This window comes from Microcaecilia unicolor, chromosome 9 (assembly GCF_901765095.1).
Source record: "Microcaecilia unicolor chromosome 9, aMicUni1.1, whole genome shotgun sequence".
Lineage (NCBI taxonomy): Eukaryota > Metazoa > Chordata > Amphibia > Gymnophiona > Siphonopidae > Microcaecilia > Microcaecilia unicolor.
Genome location: NC_044039.1, coordinates 693542 through 714674, shown reverse-complemented (window position 1 = coordinate 714674; position 21133 = coordinate 693542). Strand labels below are relative to the sequence as shown.

Genomic DNA, 21133 nt, shown 5'->3' with positions numbered 1-21133 from the left:
AGTGGGAATCGAACCCAGTTCTCCAGGATCAAGGTTTGCTGCACTAACCACTAGGCTACTCCTCCACTAGCAACATTCCATCTAGAACCTCAAATAGTAGCACCATTCCAGAATCTCAAATCTCCATTCCTTGAGATTCCAGAATCTTGCTATTCTTTGGGGTTCTACATGGAATGTTCCTACTCTTTGAGACTGTGTCTGAAATCTCGTTAATGGGACTTCATATACTGCCTTTCTGTGGTTTTTGCAACTACATTCAAAGCGGTTTACATAGTATATACAGGTACTTATTTGTACCTGGGGCAATGGAGGGTTAAGTGAATCGCCCAAGGCCAAAAGGAGGTACAGTGGGAATCAAACCCAGTTCTCCAGGATCAAGGTCTGCTGCACTAACCACTGGGCTACTCCTCCACTTTATAAGGGGACACCTAGTTTAAGAAGGTGAGTTGTGCTGCTCAATAAAGACACAGGCACCTATGTGTCTTTATAAAATACTAGTTTAAGCAGCAGAAATCGTGCCTATACTGCAGACACAGACATTGGTGAATGCCTAGATTATTTAATCACATGAGTAATTTAGCACATTTTATAACCTATGTGCATACATACGAAGTCTGCCATGTGTTGTCCAAACTCAGCCCCTGGACTCACATACCGGCAAAATATACAGTGTCATGTGGCTGCATAAAATTACCTTCTCGGAGTACTGACATTACAGAGTACAACGAGCTTTACCTTCAGTTTCCCACTAACAATTACAAAGCTCCAATCACAGCGTGCGCTGTCTACTCCATCTGAAACCCTGAGGTTTTGTGAATGGCTATGGCTTTTTCCTCTCCAGATGAAGCTCAGGAGACACTTCCCACTCATTGTCTCTGCCATTTTTCCTGTTCTCAGTCATTTAAGTGATTCTTATGTAGTAAGGCAATGTCTGCCTTATAATTTCTAAGAGTGACACACCTTTTCAGTGGTGACCCCAAATCACACACATTCTGTGATGGCCACCATGCTTCATCCTCACTGATATTTGTGGCCCATCCCCATATGAACCTTTCCTCCACCATCTTGCAGGGGTCCCCCCAGCCTAGGGCCCCCCAACAGTCCTCCATATTTTTCTGACATAGCCCTCCACCTTTACACACAATTCTCAGCAATGCACATCCAACACTAATGTTCCGTTCTTACCCACCTCACTCCTCTCCAAACTCCCATCATCTATTCATTCCGACATCTTCTCCTATCAGGTCACCATAAAAACACAGAAGCCCACCAGCCCATATTCTTTTTTGTAACAATACATTTTTATTAAACATAATATAATTGAATACAACCTCTCGGAAACAATTTGAATTACACAGAACTACTCCTCATCCCTCCCCCCACCACCCCCATCCTGATCATTCTACCCCCCCCCCCAAATGAAAAACAGATGAGAAAAAAAAACAAACCAGGTTCACACTGTTACACTAGCCCATATTCTACCTCATCTCTGACACCAGCACTCCAACTAATAAATCAACAATAGTACCGAGAAACCCCCAAGGATCCACAATCTCATGGACATTACACCCAACTTAATCATCCTCCCTTCCACCCAAAGTCCAAAGAACCCTCAAGAGTTCAAGAGTTGCATTTATTTGATTATCCGCTTAGGATCAGACCCATCGCGGTAACGTAAAATATAATAGGGGAAAACAACTGCGATTCATATGGAAAAACATAAAACAACATCACGAGACAATAAGTCCCCAAACCATAATTCTGCTGTGTGTCCACAGGCCCCAGATTCAAAGGGGTCTAGGTCATACGTGAAATGCCAATCGGAAAAAATGCACTTTCAACGTGGCTTTAAATTTGGAAAGTACTCTCTGTACGTAATGGGAGAACAGCATTACACAAAGTGGGACCTGCTATGCTAAAAATGGAAGCCCTAAATGTGCTCAAAGGCACATCCCAAACTGGAGGCCCATTTGTCACATTTACAAGTCTCTCCCTATTGAAATGTTGTCCTCATATCATTCACTGTATTACTACAAATGTGCAAAGAGAAGATCTGCTAAGCTCAGAAGTGAGAGAACATTTGGTCCATGGCCCAGTGCCAGCCAGTTCCGAGCATTCTAGTCCATACACTTGGAAACTATATACACTTTTTAGGTGGATAGAAATGGGTTGACACAGTCACCAGCAATGGGCAACATCAGAGTCCTGTTCTTCTCCAATCTGGTCCACAATTACTTTGGCCAGAAACATAGCTGCCTCTTACAGCATTGGAAGCAGCTGGAGTGGAGGAGTAGCCTAGTGGTTAGTGAAGCGGACTTTGATCCTGGGGAACTGGTTTTGTTTCCCACTGCAGCTCCTTGTGACTCTGGGCAAGTCACTTAACCCTCTATTGCCCCTGGTACAAAAAAAAGTACCTGTATATATGTAAACCGCTTTGAATGTAGTTGCAAAAACCTCAGAAAGGCGGTATATCAAGTCCCATTTCCCTTTCCCTATTTGAGATTCTAGATGGAATGTTGCTACTATTAGAGATTCTGTTGCTACTATTTGAGATTCTACATGGAATGTTGCTAAACCACTAGCAACATTCCATGTAGAAGCCTGCCCTTGATCAGCAACGTGGCCACATAGGCTTCTGTTTCTGTGAGACTGACATCCTGCACGAAACAGAAGCCTGCGTGGCCGCATTGGTGATCTGCAAGGGCAGGCTTCTACATGGAATGTTTCTAGTGGAGGAGTAGCCTAGTGGTTAGTGCTGCAGACACTGCAGCTCCTTGTGACTCTGGGCAAGTCACTTAACTCTCAACTCTCCATTGCCCCTGGAACAAAATATGTACCTGAATATATGTAAACCGCTTTGAATGTAGTTGCAAAAACCTCAGAAAGGCGGTATATCAAGTCCCATTTCCCTTTCCCCTTCCACAGTGCCATGATGACCTAGAACCTGGCAGGGAACTGAAACACAAAACGCATATTCCATCTTCCTGGTCAGCAAGTCCAAAGAGCTACAAGCCTAGAGGAGAGGAATACAGACATTCTCTACACAACAACACAACATACTAAAGACCCACACTTGAGCTAGAGATGGATAAGTGAAGGAAGAAACCACAGATTAAATGTACATCAAGGAAAAAGTAAAACCTGTGTGAGATTAGGGAATCCAAGATTTCTGCAGCCATTACAAGGTGTTAAAGCCTCCCAAAACCCTGTGGGACCACAGCCTGTTTCATTTGGATCATCTTCTTCATCATCTAGATTAGTGGAGAAACTGGTGGTTGATGATAGTGTCTAAGGGAAGAGAAACATTGTCAGTAACAGTGACGTCATCCCAGACCCTATCCAGAGCTGGTCCTTTCAGAGCTTGCAGGGTACAGCCTGGGCAGTTTTATACCACACCAATTCATGCATACGCTTTCTTCTCCTCATTAAAATTATCTCTTCCAAAGGCTAGAGACAGACATACAAAGAACAAATACAAATAATCAATGACCATAATCCTTTCAAAATTATTAACTCTCTCTATAGTACATAAGGGATAAGTGCAATATAAGACATGCCAACCCCGTATAGTACATTGAGGATATGTGCAGTACAAAGCATAAGCATAAAAGATAGGTGCAGTATAGGACACAACATCCCCCTATAGTACATATGGGATTGGTATAGTATAGGGCACATCATCTCCCTATAGTACATAAGAGATAGGTGCACTATAGGGCACAACATCCCCCTATAGTACATAAGGGATTGGTATAGTATAGGGCACATCATCTACCTATAGTACATAAGAGATAGGTGCAGTATGGGACACAACATCCCCCTATAGTACATATGGGATTGGTATAGTATAGGGCACATCATCTACCTATAGTACATAAGAGATAGGTGCACTATAGGGCACAACATCCCCCTATAGTACATAAGGGATTGGTATAGTATAGGGCACATCATCTCCCTATAGTACATAAGATATAGGTGCAGTATGGGACACAACATCCCCCTATAGTACATAAGAGATAGGTGCACTATAGGACACATCCCCCTATAGTACATAAGAAATAGGTGCAGTATAGGACACAACATCTTCCTATAATCCATAAGGGATTGGTATAGTATAGGGTACATCATCTACCTATAGTACATAAGAGATAGGTGCACTAGAGGGCACAACATCCCCCTATAGTACATAAGGGATTGGTATAGTATAGGGCACATCATCTCCCTATAGTACATAAGATATAGGTGCAGTATGGGACACAACATCCCCCTATAGTACATAAGAGATAGGTGCACTATAGGACACATCCCCCTATAGTACATAAGAGATAGGTGCAGTATAGGACACAACATCCCCCTATAGTACATAAGGGATTGGTATAGTATAGGGTACATCATCTCCCTATAATACATAAGGGATTGGTATAGTATAGGGCACATCATCTCCCTATAGTACATAAGAGATAGGTGCAGTATAGGACACAACATCTTCCTATAATCCATAAGGGATTGGTATAGTATAGGGCACATCATCTCCCTATAGTACATAAGAGATAGGTGCAGTATAGGTATATCATCTCCCTATAGAATGCAAGAGAAAGGCTCTATACTGTATCTACCATCACCTTATACTATATAAGGAACAGATAAATGATAAAATCTCTTCATAGGAAAGGTTCTGCCTTAATTATTACTCACTTTAGTACATTCTAGGACTTCCTCTCTCTCAAGTTCTTCATCCAGACTATCAAGGGAATGGATTGAACGACAGAGTTCTTCAAATGAATAATCTTTTTCTTGACAAAGTTTAATTTCATTTAAGAGTCTTGACAATTTTCCAGTCACTGGGTCATCTTTAAATAATAATCAAATTTCAACAATTAGTATTCAAGCAACATGAACATAAATGATGCAACAAAAGTTTAATATTTTATGTACTAAACAACTTTGTAGTGTGTATGGGGGGGAGGTAAGCTTAAGGTCTGGCTTTTTTTGTTGCGTTTAATTTAACTTTATTTATAACTCAAAGTTAAACACACAACTTACTCAATATTGCCAATATACAAACAATAAGATACCATGCATGAAGGGTCATGGCTTTGATATACTGTCTTTCTGTGGAGGTGGGATCTTTGTACCTTTCATGGAAGAGGTCCAATTAAATCTTATAAAATCCTGCATCAGCAAATGAGCCATCCCAGCTTGCAAAAGATTCTCTGTTGTCAAGGTTAAATGCTTCGATACTTGCCTAACAGATGGCAGAGTTTACAATTACAACTTGCAATATGACAACAGACATAATGGGCCAGATTAAAAAATCAGGGCTCAATGCTATTCTATATATTGGGCCCTCAAAGATCAGCAGCAGTGCCAGGACTTGTACCCACTGAAACCAGGTGTAATTCCTAATGCCCAATTTGGGTGCACATTTACTTTATTCTCACACACTGCACACAAATTTTAGGAACACCCCTGACCTGCCCATGCACCTCCCTTAGTGCCACACCCCTTTTGGGTTGCAAAATGTGCACCCAATTCCAAACTGGTGCTAATTAGCACTCAATTATTGGCACTAATTAGCTCCTCAGCCAATTTAACTGGGCATACACCTTGGATAAGCGCTCAATTTTGGGTGTCATGTATAGAATCTGGGGGAATGTGACAGAGATTACATCTTCTGGCTAGCAGTTAGTCAAAGTAGATTACTGCAATTCCATCTTTCATGTCCTACAGAAGCTGTAACCTGTAGATGTTTTGAACAGAGTTCTCCAGTAATCTAGTCTGGAAAGGAAGAGCTCATGAACCAGCTATTTAATCTCTATATCAAACTAATAACAACAACAGCACCAAAAATCACATTATTTCCTGTTTGAAGGAACTTGATCCAAACCTGCTGTGCTTCCCATGGTCAAAAATGAGTCTTGTTCCCCTCTTTAACCCTGTAGGTCTCATAATGGAGATCAGATCCCACTTTAACAATTTGTCTACCATTTTACCTGTGCAATCAGCAGAAACTGTCGTTTCCTCCCAATGTGGACGGTTATCCCGCATTCGGACAACAATCTTGCCCAATCTATGTACTGTTACAGAGCCAGGGTCTCTGAAATCTGACAGCAACTGTTCTCCATCAGCTGTACTGTCTGGTCTCATGCATAACTTCAATAAAAATGCATCTGACATATGTGAGGAGAATTCTTCCATAATAACCGACTTCAAGTTACCTCCTAAGCACACTCTGTCCAGTCTCACAGATGCTCCCAACTTTCTTAGGAGGATGGCATATCTCACAGGAGAAGTAAGATACGCCCATGTGCAGGTCTTCACATACTATCCCTCCTGTATACTAAGCTGCGCTAGCAGCTCCCATGCACTAATGCCAACAGGCTGTCACGGCATTGCTGCATGTCTTAGTAAACATGGGGGTATGTCACCAGGTAATCCTGGGGCTACCACTGATTATGGCAAGAAGCAGAGCTGTGAAGTTTTTCAGCTCAACTTCTGGGCTGAGTTTCAATATTCACAAACTAAATAAAAGATGCATCTTTGATCATAAGCACAAAGAAAGCTTATTATTTGCCCCCTTCCACCCCCACTTAACCTGATTCCCATTTGTCTTTCCTTCAGCCCCTTAGTCTCTTCCCACAAAATGGACAATAGGAAGAGAGTGGCACTTTTCCCTTCCGGCTTTACACCCACTGCTGTTCCACGTATGCATTTCAGTCATTTTAAGCATAATTTTGTAACAGGATAAGTGCCAATGTGCCTGTGTGAAACAGTCCAGCCACGAGCTGCAGCTCAAAGTTATGTCTGCTTCGAGGAAGGCATATCTTTGACATGTAAGCTTTGATAAGAATTCCTGCATATTTTACGCACACGAAAGCTGATGCGGCCCCTCCTCTGCCTATTCTCCACCCAAGGGAACCAACGCATATAGGTATTTTGGATAAAACTAGGTACTATGTTTTCTGAGTGCCTTCTTTATACCTGTGAACCCCCAGGCAATTTTTAATGTCCTGTTTGTCCACACACAGCAGTGTTGTACACCTTCAAGTTGCTTATAAGGAACTAAAGAGGTCTTGCACCCTCTTTCCATTTATTGAACTTTTCATATCATAGCACATTATTAACATGTGATTTTTGATGTTCAATACATCAAGTAACTTTACAAACTTACCAAAACTCATGTAAACCACCCCCCACTCTGTCCTACCCCTACCCAATACCACCCAATTATCCTCCACCTTAGTAAAAACAGTCCCTTCCTTGGACTGAGTGATAAATGATCAGTTCTAACCAGGGGCGTAGCCAGACTTTGGTGGGAGGGGGGTCCAGCGCCCGAGGTGAGGGGGCACATTTTAGCCCCCCCCCCGGCGCCGCCGACCCCCCCATTGCTGACCCACCACCACTTTTGACAACCTCCCGCCCTCTCGACCCCCCCCCCGCGAACCTCCCCCTCGCGAACCCTCCTCCGCCGTCGCCTACCTTCAGTTTTGCTGGTGGGGGACCCCAATAGTACTTACTACTACTTAACATTTCTAAAGCGCTACTAGGGTTACGCAGCGCTGTACAATTTAACAAAGAAGTTCTGTTCTCTGAGTCTGACGTCCTGCATGTACAACGTGCAGGACGTCAGCATGCAACAGAACGAAGAATTTTTTCACTGCAGGACGAAGAGGACGTCGGCTGGCGGGGATTGGGGTCCACCGCCAGCAAAACCGAAGGGCAGGGGAGGGTTTGTGGGGGGAGAGGGTCGTCGGGAGAGGGGTCCAGGAGGAAATCTATGGGGGCCCAGGCCCCCTCAGACCCCACGTAGCTACGCCACTGGTTCTAACAAAAGGAAGTTGTAAGGCTTCTCACTGTTGTGAATTTCAACATTCTTGATATGGCCTCCAGCTTTCTTCAAAATGCATTTGATTTCTGAATTGGTTGGTAAGTCTTGATATCAACCAAATATTACCCAAGATCTTTTAAAATATAGACATAGCAAGTGTATCAACAATTTTCTAATTTTTTTTGCAATAGTCAGTTTCACTGCCATCATCACTCTTTGAAACAAATGAAATAACAGCATATTTATATCTCCCCGGACCACCTCGAGACCTTTACTCATTTTGGCAGACACGTGTTGACCCATTCATTCCCCAACCAGATGCTTCACTTCCATCAAAAATGGTTAAATCTTGGCACATACCCACCAGATATGGAGGAAGCCTCCAGTTGCCTAAATTGCCTCCAGCAGGCATTATAGACATTTGCTCTTAATGAGGTAGAAACATACTTTAAATAATCCTCCCGCTACCTGCCTCCTACATGCCTCAACCAGCTTTTTGCCTTTGTCTTCCTCCCACTTCCTTCACATGCTCAGGGGACCTTTAGCTGATTGCTGAATGACTTAATAAATATGGGAAATGGCACCCCTTCCAAAACTTTATATTGAGTATACGGTCTAGGTGCAATACAGAATATGCACTCTCCCTATAGCTAGGTGCAGTATAGAAAATGTGTCTAGGTGCAGTACAGAGAAGTGATCTCCCTATAGAATATACAGTCTAGGTGCAGTACAGATAATGTGATCTCCTAGTAGTGTAGGTACATTACAACAGTGCCGAGAGCTGGATGCATTCACTGGTCTAGACAGATGACTTACTTTCAGAGTGACATAACGGTGACTTGCCAGGGCTTAGGATGAAGGTTCGTGGCCCTGGCACTGGACTCTCTTTCTTCTGCTTCTCCACAATATTTGAGTTCTTCATTTGATCCAAATGTTCTGTAGTTTAAATCATAGTGTGAAAAAACTATCATTAGGAAAAGTAAGACGTGTCATTTTAGATAACACTCCTGGACACTGCTGGATTACACTATCAACCTCATTAAAAAGCAAACAGTCAATCCAAATATTTTAGCGCCGCTATCTGGATATTCTGTACAGCACCAATTACCGCTGCTCTACAGCAGTGGTGTAGTCACAGGGGGCCTTGGGGGCCTGGTCCCCCCAATTTGGGATCAGGGCCTCCCAAGGTCTTATGGTTTGGCTGGCAGTGGTCCCCAAGCCCCACCAGCAGAAGCTTTCCCTGCAATGATATTTGCCGCCTTGCTGCCTGCCCTGCTTTGCCCCTCCCCCACACACATGCTCATTTTTAGTGAAATTGAGCATGTGCACTGGGGCAGGACAGCGTGGCAGCAAATATCATCGCAGGAGATCTTCTGCTGGCAGGGCTTAGGGACCCCTACCAGGTCAGGTATGTGAGGTTACAGCAGGGGTGAAGAGCAGCAGGGAGGCATGGCAAAATGTGCCCCCTCCCAAATTGAGGTCTGGCTATGACACTGCTCTAGAGTACAGACTGCAGTGATACTCAGCCACTATCTTTATAACTGACTGGTTCACTTTACAACATAAGAACATAAGAATAGCCATACTGGGTCAGACCGATGGTCCATCTAGACTTGGCAGAATCCGAAATAGTAGCAACATTCCATGCTACAAATCCCAGGGCATGCAGTAGCTTTCCCATGTCTGTCTTAAGTACTTTAAAATGAACCCCACAGTAACTATGGAACTTTGTAAGTCTAAGTGTTTTGAAAACGAGCCACTAGGTCTCACTGCATAAAATAGAATGGTATCCTATGCTGATAGCGTCCCCCCTTAGTGGTAACCAGAGCTGATATTGTAAAGTCATAATGTCTCTTTCCACCAATGAGCCAACCTCATCAGTGATGTCACAATGGCTTCATTGCCCTATACTTGGCTCAGCTCTGATATTATGTCATAATGACTTATTCCACCAATCAGAGCCAATCTCATCAGTGATGTCACAATATCTTGATAGTCCTACACTTTGCTCACTTTTATTATATATAGCAGTGATTTCCATTTCTAGAGACATTTCTTTTTTTCTTTAATTAAGGAAGGAAATTATCAATGTGGGCTACCGTTAACACATGTTATTTTACTGTTAACTCCAGTTACTAGTAACTAGGTCTTATTGCATAAAAATTGAACCTGTGTTAAAATAGAATGAGTTAATGAGTTAGTGGTAAAATAATACATCTTATCTTAACAGTAGCCCACGTTGATAACTTCCCCCCTTAGTGTGAAGAGTTTCATCCTCTGGTAACCAGAGCTGATATTGTAACGTCATAATGTCTCTTTCCACCAATGAGCCAACCTCATCAGTGATGTCACAATGGCTTCATTGCCCTATACTTGGCTCAGCTTTGATATTGTGATGTCATAATGTCTCTTTCCACCAATGAGCCAACCTCATCAGTGATGTCACAATGGCTTCATTGCCCTATACTTGGCTCAGCTCTGATATTATGTCATAATGACTTATTCCACCAATCAGAGCCAATCTCATCAGTGATGTCACAATATCTTGATAGTCCTACACTTTGCTCACTTTTATTATATATAGCAGTGATTTCCATTTCTAGAGACATTTCTTTTTTTCTTTAATTAAGGAAGGAAATTATCAATGTGGGCTACCGTTAACACATGTTATTTTACTGTTAACTCCAGTTACTAGTAACTAGGTCTTATTGCATAAAAATTGAACCTGTGTTAAAATAGAATGAGTTAATGAGTTAGTGGTAAAATAATACATCTTATCTTAACAGTAGTCCACGTTGATAACTTCCCCCCTTAGTGTGAAGAGTTTCATCCTCTGGTAACCAGAGCTGATATTGTAACGTCATAATGTCTCTTTCCACCAATGAGCCAACCTCATCAGTGATGTCACAATGGCTTCATTGCCCTATACTTGGCTCAGCTTTGATATTGTGATGTCATAATGTCTCTTTCCACCAATGAGCCAACCTCATCAGTGATGTCACAATGGCTTCATTGCCCTATACTTGGCTCAGCTCTGATATTATGTCATAATGACTTATTCCACCAATAAGAGCCAATCTCATCAGTGATGTCACAATATCTTGATAGTCCTACACTTTGCTCACTTTTATTATATATAGCAGTGATTTCCATTTCTAGAGACATTTCTTTTTTTCTTTAATTAAGGAAGGAAATTATCAATGTGGGCTACCGTTAACACATGTTATTTTACTGTTAACTCCAGTTACTAGTAACTAGGTCTTATTGCATAAAAATTGAACCTGTGTTAAAATAGAATGAGTTAATGAGTTAGTGGTAAAATAATACATCTTATCTTAACGGTAGCCCACGTTGATAACTTCCCCCCTTAGTGTGAAGAGTTTCATCCTCTGGTAACGAGCTGATATTGTGATGTCATAATGTCTCTTGCCAACCTCATCAGTGATGTCACAATGGCTTCATTGCCCTATACTTGGCTCAGCTCTGATATTATGTCATAATGACTCATTCCACCAATAAGAGCCAACCTCATCAGTGATGTCACAATATCTTGATAGACCTACGCTTTGCTCACTTTTATTATATATACTAGCCTTTGAGCCCGTAAAAACGGGCTATTATAGGAAGGGGGGGTTGAAAGGCCCGCCCCCACCGCCGAGTTCGCCGCTGCCCCTCCCCCTCCGAGTTCGCGCCTCCCCACCGAGCCGTCACCACCCACCTTCCACCCGGCCGGGCCCTCGCTCCGCTATTGAAACAGCGAGGGTCCGGGAACGCAGCACTGAGCTCTGCTGAGCTGCCGACGTCGGCCTTCGTTCTTCTTCTCTGCCTGTCCCGCCCTCGTGTGACGTAACGTCGTTGAGGGCGGTACAGAGGCAGAGAAGAAGAAGGAAGGGCGATGTCGGCAGCTCAGCAGAGCTCAGTGCTGCGTTCCCGGACCCTCGCTGTTTCAATAGTGGAGCGAGGGCCCGACCGGGTAGAAGGTGGGTGGCGGCGGCGACTCAGGTGGGGGGAGTGTTAGACGGCGGTGTCCCTCCCTCAGCAATGCGCAGTACAGACCCTCTGTGTTCCGACCCCCGTCATCACGTATTGACGTGGGGGCGGGGCAGAGAAGGTCTCTACTGCGCATTTGCGAGTGAGTACGATCACTCGCCGTTTATATGTTTGATAGCAGTGATTTTGATTTCTAGAGACATTTATTTGCTCTTTAATTAAAGGAGAAAGTTATCAACATGTAGGCTACTGTTAAGATGTGTTATTTTACTGTTATCCCCAGTTATTAGTAACTACGTCTCACTGCTTAACATGGGGCCTTTGCTAAAATAGCAGAATTAGTGGCAAAATAACATTTTGACAACTAAGATCCTTGGCAATCAAGTTTCAGGTTCTATTTCTTGTGGTTCAAAGAAGTGTGAGAATTACTGCAAGAAATTAAATCTACTCTACATCTCGAGCACTGAATAACATTTTGCCCAGAACTGATGTCAGGCTCACTGGTCTGTAGTTTCCCAGATCAACCCGGAACCCAGTTTTAAAACCTGGCATTGCATTAGCCATCCTCCAGTCTTGAGACTCTGCCTTCTGAGAATCCTACCCTAGAACTTCTGGATTTCAGCTTTCTGCCTAAAAATCATGCTTTCCTGTGTTATTGTTACCATGCCAGTTTGGTCCTTCTCCTATGTGGCACCAAGAGGGAGTAAAAGTATAAAGCATTTCTGCTGACAGTAAAACTTAATTTTCATACTTTAAAGAAAAAAAGGAATGGGGGAGGCAGTGCCATAGTGAGGGCTAATGGCACCCGGGGCGGGTCGCCGCTGCACACCCCCCCCCCCCCCCGGGTGCAGCACGGCGCGAACCCCCCCCTCTCTGTGGCACCCCCCCCCCCAGAGCGCAACCCCCCCCGACCGCATTCTTACCACACTCGTCCTTCCCTACACCCCTTCCCGTGCACTCCGCTCCATGGATAAATCCTTCTTATCTGTTCCCTTCTCCACTACTGCCAACTCCAGACTTCGCGCCTTCTGTCTCGCTGCACCCTACGCCTGGAATAAACTTCCTGAGCCCCTACGTCTTGCCCCATCCTTGGCCACCTTTAAATCTAGACTGAAAGCCCACCTCTTTAACATTGCTTTTGACTCGTAACCACTTGTAACCACTCGCCTCCACCTACCCTCCTCTCTTCCTTCCCGTTCACATTAATTGATTTGATTTGCTTACTTTATTTATTTTTTGTCTATTAGATTGTAAGCTCTTTGAGCAGGGACTGTCTTTCTTCTATGTTTGTGCAGCGCTGCGTATGCCTTGTAGCGCTATAGAAATGCTAAATAGTAGTAGTAGTAGTAGTAGAGTGCACGTCACTCGGAGCTGCGTCGGCCCCGCTGGTTCCCTGCTCTCTCTACCCCGGAACAGGAAGTAACCTGTTCCGGAGCAGAGAGAGCAGGGAACCAGCGGGGCCGGCACCCCCCGAGCGCGTGCACCCGGGGCGGACCGCCCCTCCCGCACCCCCCCCCTTCCTACGCCACTGTGGGGAGGGGGTTTGACTGCACTGGATGTCAGTTACAATCATGAAGAGAAAAGACAGCAGTAACCCCCACAGACTGAAGGTACAACCCTGGCTACATTTCAGGGGTAGACTGGATGGGCTATGCTGATCTTCATCTGTCGTCATTTACTATCTTATTATGTTAGTATAAATGTTGTAGAACTCAGAGAATGAATGTAACACTTATGACAGCAGCCAGCTGTTGCCAAGTTGAAGGTGTTATGTTAGATGTCTGATACATTGCTTCTGAACTCCTTTGGGATATGAGCAAGATTTATATGCAAGAAAAATGGCTGGAAACTTTGACAAGCAAAAAGAGGAAATAAACTCAGGAATTAAACCATGTAAAGGACCAGCTGTTCTGCAGTGCAAATTAATTAACGGAAGGAGATAAATATATATGAAATTACAAAGCACACACAATGTGGGCGGTTTGCAAAAATATGGGCCTGATATTCAAAAGGGATTAACCAGGCAAGAGATGCTCCTGACTAGTTAACCCCGCTGAGCTGGCTGTCCGTCAATATCCAGCAGCCCTTATGCAGGTAATGCCTCTGAATATTCCCAGTGTCCACCAGTCCAGGTTAGAACTGGGCGTCCAGAGGTACAGCCATGTGTAAATGCTGCGTTACGTGGGCTATGTGTAGCTGGATGAATATCAAGGGGGTTTTTTGTTTGTTGGTTTGGTTTTTTGCTGATCCTCCTCTCAACCCACCCCCCTTATGAGCTTACCCTTCCTCTCCCCCTCCCCAGAATAGCTTCCCTCCATCCCAAAGGACCTGCCCCCACCACCCAATAGGTCCACCCAGGCCTACTTTAAGGCTGGTGTAGAATGGGTAAAAGTGAATTAATTTTTCACTCTTTCAAAAAGCACAAAGACCAGAGGACACTCAATGAAATTACATGGAAATACTGTTAAAAGAAATAGGGGGAAATATTTTTTCACTCAAAGAATAGTTAAGCTTTGGAACTCGTTGCCGAGGATGTGGTAACAGCAGTTAGCGTACCTGGATTTAAAAAAAAGGTTTGGACAAGTTCCTGGAGGAAACGTCCACAGTCTGCTATTGAGATAGACATGGGGAAGCCACTGTTTGCCCCGGGATTGGTAGCATGGAATGTTGCTACTATTTGGGATTCTGCCAGGTACTTGTGACCTGGATTGGCTGCTGTTGGAAGCAGGATGCTGGGCTAGATGGACCATTGGCTATGCTTATGTTATTTTGTTTATGTCCCTGGTGGCATAGTTTAGGGGGGGCAGGAGTGATCCCCACTCAGTCCTAACCATGTCAGCTCTGGGTTCAAAACAGCTCTCGCACCCTCTAGTGGCAGTCTTGTGGTGGTAATGTTTAACGTTTCATTTTTAATAGGTCTATCAATGGACACAGCAAAGTGGTTTACAATATTCACAAAAAGGTTATGAATAGAAAGGAACGACAATCCTAAATACAAGGAAAGAACATGAACAAGGAGGAAAGAGCAAAACTGCAACTAATGCACAAAACCCTGAGGAACAAGAGATGCGCTTTTAATGCTGATCAAATTTTAGGTAGGAAGATTCAGCACAGAGAGCTTGAGGGAAGAAGTCCCAGAGGGTAGGCATGATGTAAAAAAAGACACTTTGCCACAATGGAAACCAGAGGAGACTTAAAGGTGATGCTCAGATACACAGCAGAGAGGATGACCACAAGGGGAAGAAAGGCCTTGGAGGGGGGGAAGCTCATGAGGGGATTAGGAAGGAGGATCAGCAAAAAAACAAACAAAAAAAACAATATTCAGCTCACTAACCAATTAGCCACCCTTGGACTGGAACTGGCACAAGAAACCAGCAATCCCCCTCCTCCTTCCAGGCTAGAGGACTGAGTATCACCGAAGGGGAGGCAGCCAGAGGCTGGAAAGTCAGTGCCGGATAAGTGCCAGCATGGAATATTCAGCCATAAATCAGCCCACGGCTGTATTTTTAAAAATGCTGTCCACTGTAGGCTGAGTTTTGGGGCTCTGCATTTCAATACAACCTCAAAATTGCTCTGGGGAAATAACCCACAGAAACTTGCAGTTGATGGCCTGGCAGGGAGCAAATCTGAGCTTCTTACCTTGCAGAAGTGTAACAATCTGCAGTGATTTCTGAGACGGATGCTCCATAAGAACGTCCAGAACCGTTCTTCCACGGCCGTCTCTAATGGAGACGTCGATTCCTAGAGGGCAGTAAGGAGAAACACCGAGACTGTAGTGAAAATTAACAGTATTGTTCAGAGCAGAGTTTCAAACGCCTCTGACTCCTCTAACAAATACGGCAAAAACCAAAAACACATTCCCTGTGCAGCTTCCCTGCCTTTGGGGAAGTTTTCTTTTAACAGCTGCTGCCACTTGGAGGTTTGGGAGACGACAGGCTCAGTCTACAGGGTGAGGCAAAAAAAAAAAAATTTTTAAGTAACCCCCCTACAGTTTTTTGCAGTTTTCTCAGAAATCACTTTGAATGTCAATGAGTAATGTTACATAATAAGTCATCATACTTGAGTATAACTATTAAACAACATTTAATTATCTTAAGCTACGTTTATTTATACATGTTTTTTGCCCACTCTACCGATAACGTCCAGATTGGGTTACAAAAATACATACATAATCATGATAATGAATGATGCATAAAATAACATAGCATAAATCACAGGGTACAAAATCCATCTTCTAAAATACCTCGTAACAGCATTATGGGGCCCTTTTGCAAAAGGGCGGTAGGTGTAGCGCTGGCTTGGCGTGCAACAATCCGGCGCTACCGCCAGAAGCCTGGCAGTAGTTCCAACTCCCGCATTAGGAAATATTTTTTAAATTTTCTAGCACCAGGCGCTGCCCGGTTACCGCTGAAAGCCCTACCACCTATTAAAGAGGAGACGGTAAGGGACTCCCTAGGAAATGGCTACACGGCAAGTGTTTAACTTACCACACAGCCATTTCCTTTTTAAAAAGAAAACAAGCCTTTTACCAGCGATGATAAAAGGGGGCCTTGGCACACAGCAAACCCACCGACACCACCGCAGGGCCCCTTTTACTGCCATTTGGTTAAAGGACCCCAAAATGCGCAAAAGCTAACTTGACTTTCTGGAATTTCTACCTAATTAAACAATCAATGCATTTAATACATTTATGAAATTCAAGACGATTATGAGTATTCCTCATGAATAAAGGAAGACGATTCCACAGAAATACCAAAGAACAATAATAAACACGCTTACGAGTACGCACAAGTTTACAAGAATTTGTAGAAAGGAAGAAAGACGTGTCTCTCTCCTTGAGAACAGAAAATACGACAAGGCGCGTACAAAGGTAGCTTCTTAAGCACATACTTTGATGCTACAGAATGAAAAACTTTCAAAGCCAAAACCAACAATTTAAAACAGCAACGTTTCTCAACAGACATCCAGTGCAGAGATGACAACATTTGGGGGAGTTAGCGAGAAGATGAGCGACAGCATTTTGTATTCATTGTAACCTCTTCAAGCTTTTAGCAGGCAAACCTACAAACAAAGCATCGCAATAATCTTAACAAGAGATTACAAAAGCAGTCAGAAAGAGAAAAATAAAACCGAACAGGTTTCAATTGCCAAAAATAGTAAAAAGAAGAGCTGACCACTGGAGAAATATGGGTCTCAAAAAGAGATGCCAACATGATCTTTAGCAGATATGATAGAACCATCCCACGATAATACAGGCTGAGGAAAAGAATAACTTCCTCTATGAAAACATAAAAATTCTGTTTTAGCTGTATTCATAGTCATCCATTCCTTTACAGCTGTCAAACATGACAGTAACTTATCAAGCTGACCATCACGAGAAATGCCCAAAGGAGTTGTATGTCATCAGCAAAGGAGTGAACATGAAAACCATAATCCAACACAACATCCACGACTGACTTAACATATAAATTAAGCAACAATGGCGATTAGAGAGCACCTTGAGATACTACTACTACTACTACTACTTAACATTTCTAAAGCGCTACTAGGGTTACGCAGCGCTGTACAATTTAACATGGAAGGACAGTCCCTGCTCAAGGAGCTTACAATCTAAGAGACAAATGTACTGTCAATCTGATAGGTCAGGCGGATTGGGGCAGTCTATATGTTCGAAAGGTTAGGTTCCGAAAGCAGCATTGAAGAGGTGAGCTTTAAGCAAGGATTTGAAGATGGATAGGGAGGGGGCTTGGCTTCAAAATTCCAGGGCAAGCAGTTGCTTCTCATGTCTGTCTCTATAGCAGACCAGTGGCGTTCCTGGGGGGGGGGGGGGGGCGGTGGGTGCGGTCCGCCCCGGGTGCACGCCGCTGGGGGGGTGCCGCGCGCCTGTCCGCTACGTTCGTTCTGTGCTCCCTCTGCCCCAGAACAGGTTACTGCTGTTACCACATCCTCCGGCAAAGAGATACTCCAAACTACAGTGCTTTAGGGGTTAGACATTTTAGCACTACTATCTAGCTAAAACACAGTAAAATAACATCATTCAAACGATACAATTAACGATGTGTCAGAATTCTGCAGTTACTGTGAATGCTCAAAATGTCCACCCTCAGCTTTAACACAGGCCTTCAGTTGTTTTGGGAAGTTCTTAACAGCCTTGCTGATCAGTCCCTGTGGTTGGCTGTCTCAGATCATGTGCAGCGCTTTCTTGAGTTGAGCGACTGTTTATAGCTTTGGGTGGTGCTCCAACATTGCTCCCCAGACATGGTAGTCCAAGGGCTTTAGGTACAGTGAATTTGGAGGCCACTGGTCCTTTGTAATAAAATCCGGACAATTGGCCTGGAGCCAGTCCTGCATGCTGTCTTGATCGAAGATGAATCCATGGGCAGCAGTCGATTGAAGTCCTCAATGACATTAGGAAGAAGATGGCCAACGTAATATGCACAGTCAATTTTAGCTTTCTCGTCCATAACTGCAGTCGTCCTACATGCCAGCTGTGACGACCAAGGGCTGCGCAAATGTTTTCTCACTGGGCAAGAGACAGCTGGCTTGATATCAGCTTTCTTCCCACTTGCCCGAATCAGTTGTTTTGGTTACTGACAGGGAATTTGAGACACAAGTTTTTCTCGTTGGTGAAGAACACATGCTTTTTGTCATGAACTTTGAGCTAATGAAGCAGAGCCACAGCACGCTCCAGTCGCTTCTGTTTTGTGGCATCATTGATGACTTGTGACAGCACATGACGAAAGGCAGGTGAGATCCTCCTTCGCGATATGTTGGACAGATCTGCCGCTGATATTAAGCTTGGCGGCAATCTCACAGGTGACTAAGTGTTGGCCGCTCTCACCCTTCTGGGAACAAATCAATGTAGGTTTCAGAGTCCATGGATTTTGACTGACCACTGCCCTTGAATTCTGTTGCAAAGCCCAATTTTCCTCACAGTGCTGAGTTTCCAGTTCTTGAGATGTTACGCAGCCACTTTCACCTCTGCTCCAAAACCTTGTTCATGCAATATCTGGATTCTCATTTTGTCCGCTACTGACACCTTGCCCATGATTGCCGTTCCGATCCGAACTGCTTTTAAAAGAAATTATCTGTAAATTATCATATCAAATACAAATTATTGAAAATCAAATTATTGTTTACAGAAGGCTACATAACTGTGACATCATTACCAGTAAGCTGGTACTCTGTGGGGGGGAGGTCAAATAATGGTAGTTTTAGAGTGCAAACATTTTGTAACATGCGAAAATCGTTGTGCGGTCATGCTAAAAAGTCTGTAACTTCTTCCCCCCCCCCTCCGATATTCAGCGCAATTTAACTGGCCAAGATTGGCTCCTGACCAGTTAAATAGAGTTTAGTTGGCTAACTGCTAATATTCAGCAGGAGATAGCTGGTTATCTCTGCTGAATATTCACGGTTAGTGCACATCGTCAATATCCAGAGCTGGGCTAAGTGGTTAAATAGGACCGTGCAAATAGCTGTCCTATCTTTAACTGCCTTGGCACTTAACTGGTTAATGCTGAATATCAGCTTAACCAGTTAACTTCCGGCAGTCAAAAATGAAACCGGATATTCAAAGCTGGTCACTGTAAACAGCCTGCAATTGAATATCTAGGGTGAGCACCAACCGCAGGACCTCCGGCTGAATATTGGCCCCACCGTGTTTAAAGATAACCTGATTCTACTTGGCACATAAACGCAGATAGTAACAACAAATAAAGCTGTAAAATTTCAGCCTGAAATTCCAAGAGGTCGCTAAGAAAACAACAAAAAACTATAGGGAGGTTCCTTTTTTTTTTTTTGCCTTACCCTGTAGATTTCCTTTTAACATCAGCTGCTACTTGAAAGGTTGGGACGGATTGAAGCATTGGTGGGAGTTTGTTTTTACATAAGCTGAGGAGGAAGTGGAATTCTTGCTATTGGTGCCAAGGCCAACCCATCAATGCACTAGACTACATCACTTTTTGACACCCTCCAACTCTACCTGCACCAAATGTAGCTCAGCTCCACCACTATTACTTCCTTCACCCGTCACAACCACAATCATGAACCACCTGTTTTACTAGAATCTTACCTCCACCAAGATAGACGTTGCATTCTACGTCCATCTCTCTCTTCGTCAACTGAAAATCTTCTGATTTGTCCACATTCAGCAATAGATCATTTTCCATCACTGAACTGCTATACAGAGGGCAGAACGGTTTCTGGAATCCAACAGACTGCAGGATCCCAAGCTGCATGGTTTTACTAGAGGCAGCTTTGGGTTCTAACTTCAGAGCCTCCTATGAGGAACCCTATCAAAGGCTTTGCTGAAATCTAAGTAGACTAATCTAGCTTGGTGGCATTGGACTGCTAATTTCCCTTTCCTTTAGGTTTCAACCCCTTCCTCCATCTTCGTCTGACAACTTTTCTTCCTTTGATGTCCACTCCATCTGCCTACTCAATCCATTATCTCCTTAATTGACTCCCGGATATGTCCCTCTGAATTTGACTCCTGGCTTTCCTTCTTTCTAGAACTATCTTCCCCTTCCCTCATTCTTGGGGAGTTTAACATTCAAGCTAATGACCCATATGTGTCTCAGTTTTCTTGCTTAATCCGAGAGTGCTTACTGCCTCATAGTTAGGAGATGCTAAACGCCTCCATGTTAACCAGTTTGCATGCAATAAGCCAACACTCTAGCTGGTTAATGCTTCCACACCCATTCTTCACCCATGACATGTCCCTCCAAAAATATATTTTTTAAAAAAATAGTTAATGTGAGGTTAGCATGTGAAAGAGTTTGGGGTAGCCTGTTTTTCTGTACTAAATGCAAGTTAAGGGCAACAGTTATGCTCCTAAATTGGTTTCTTTAAAAATTATGAGGGCTGAGTGCCTAAATTTATAGTAAAAATTTCACTAAATGACTATATTTAGGAGCATAAAAAGTGAGTGGTAACAGGGACAGATTTAGGATGAGGAAACAAATTAAGAACTTTTTGGCACTAGGCAAATAAAGGAACTTTTAAGCGCCTATGTTAAGATGAATTTTCAGCTGAAACGGTCCAGCATTACCACCGACCGCCCGAGTTAGCCGGGCTGCCTCCTGCAGTTTGAATATTGGCCCTTTTATATTTACTGCACCACTGACAACATTAGAAATGAAAAAAAAAATGTTTACCATTCTGTATCAAAGTGCAAACAACGTCCACTTTGCCAAACAAGGCAGCCTCGTGCAGCGCAGTCCCCTTCTCTGTCTGTAAAACCGAGAACATTTCATTAATCCCCCAGTGGTTACTGTCCCCTCCCTCACCCCTGAAAATGACACCAGAAAGGGAACT

At 43.6% G+C, this 21133-nt stretch overlaps 1 protein-coding gene across 1 annotated transcript in view; it reads right to left on the bottom strand.

The window, feature by feature from the left end:
- The window catches only part of ANKS1B (ankyrin repeat and sterile alpha motif domain containing 1B), a 271859-nt gene that overhangs the window by 230728 nt on the left and 19998 nt on the right, over positions 1–21133 (bottom strand). The window contains 5 exon segments of the mRNA XM_030214810.1: positions 3142–3288; positions 4714–4850; positions 8645–8764; positions 15458–15559; positions 20974–21049. Coding sequence (XP_030070670.1) covers positions 3142–3288; positions 4714–4850; positions 8645–8764; positions 15458–15559; positions 20974–21049 — 582 coding nt within the window.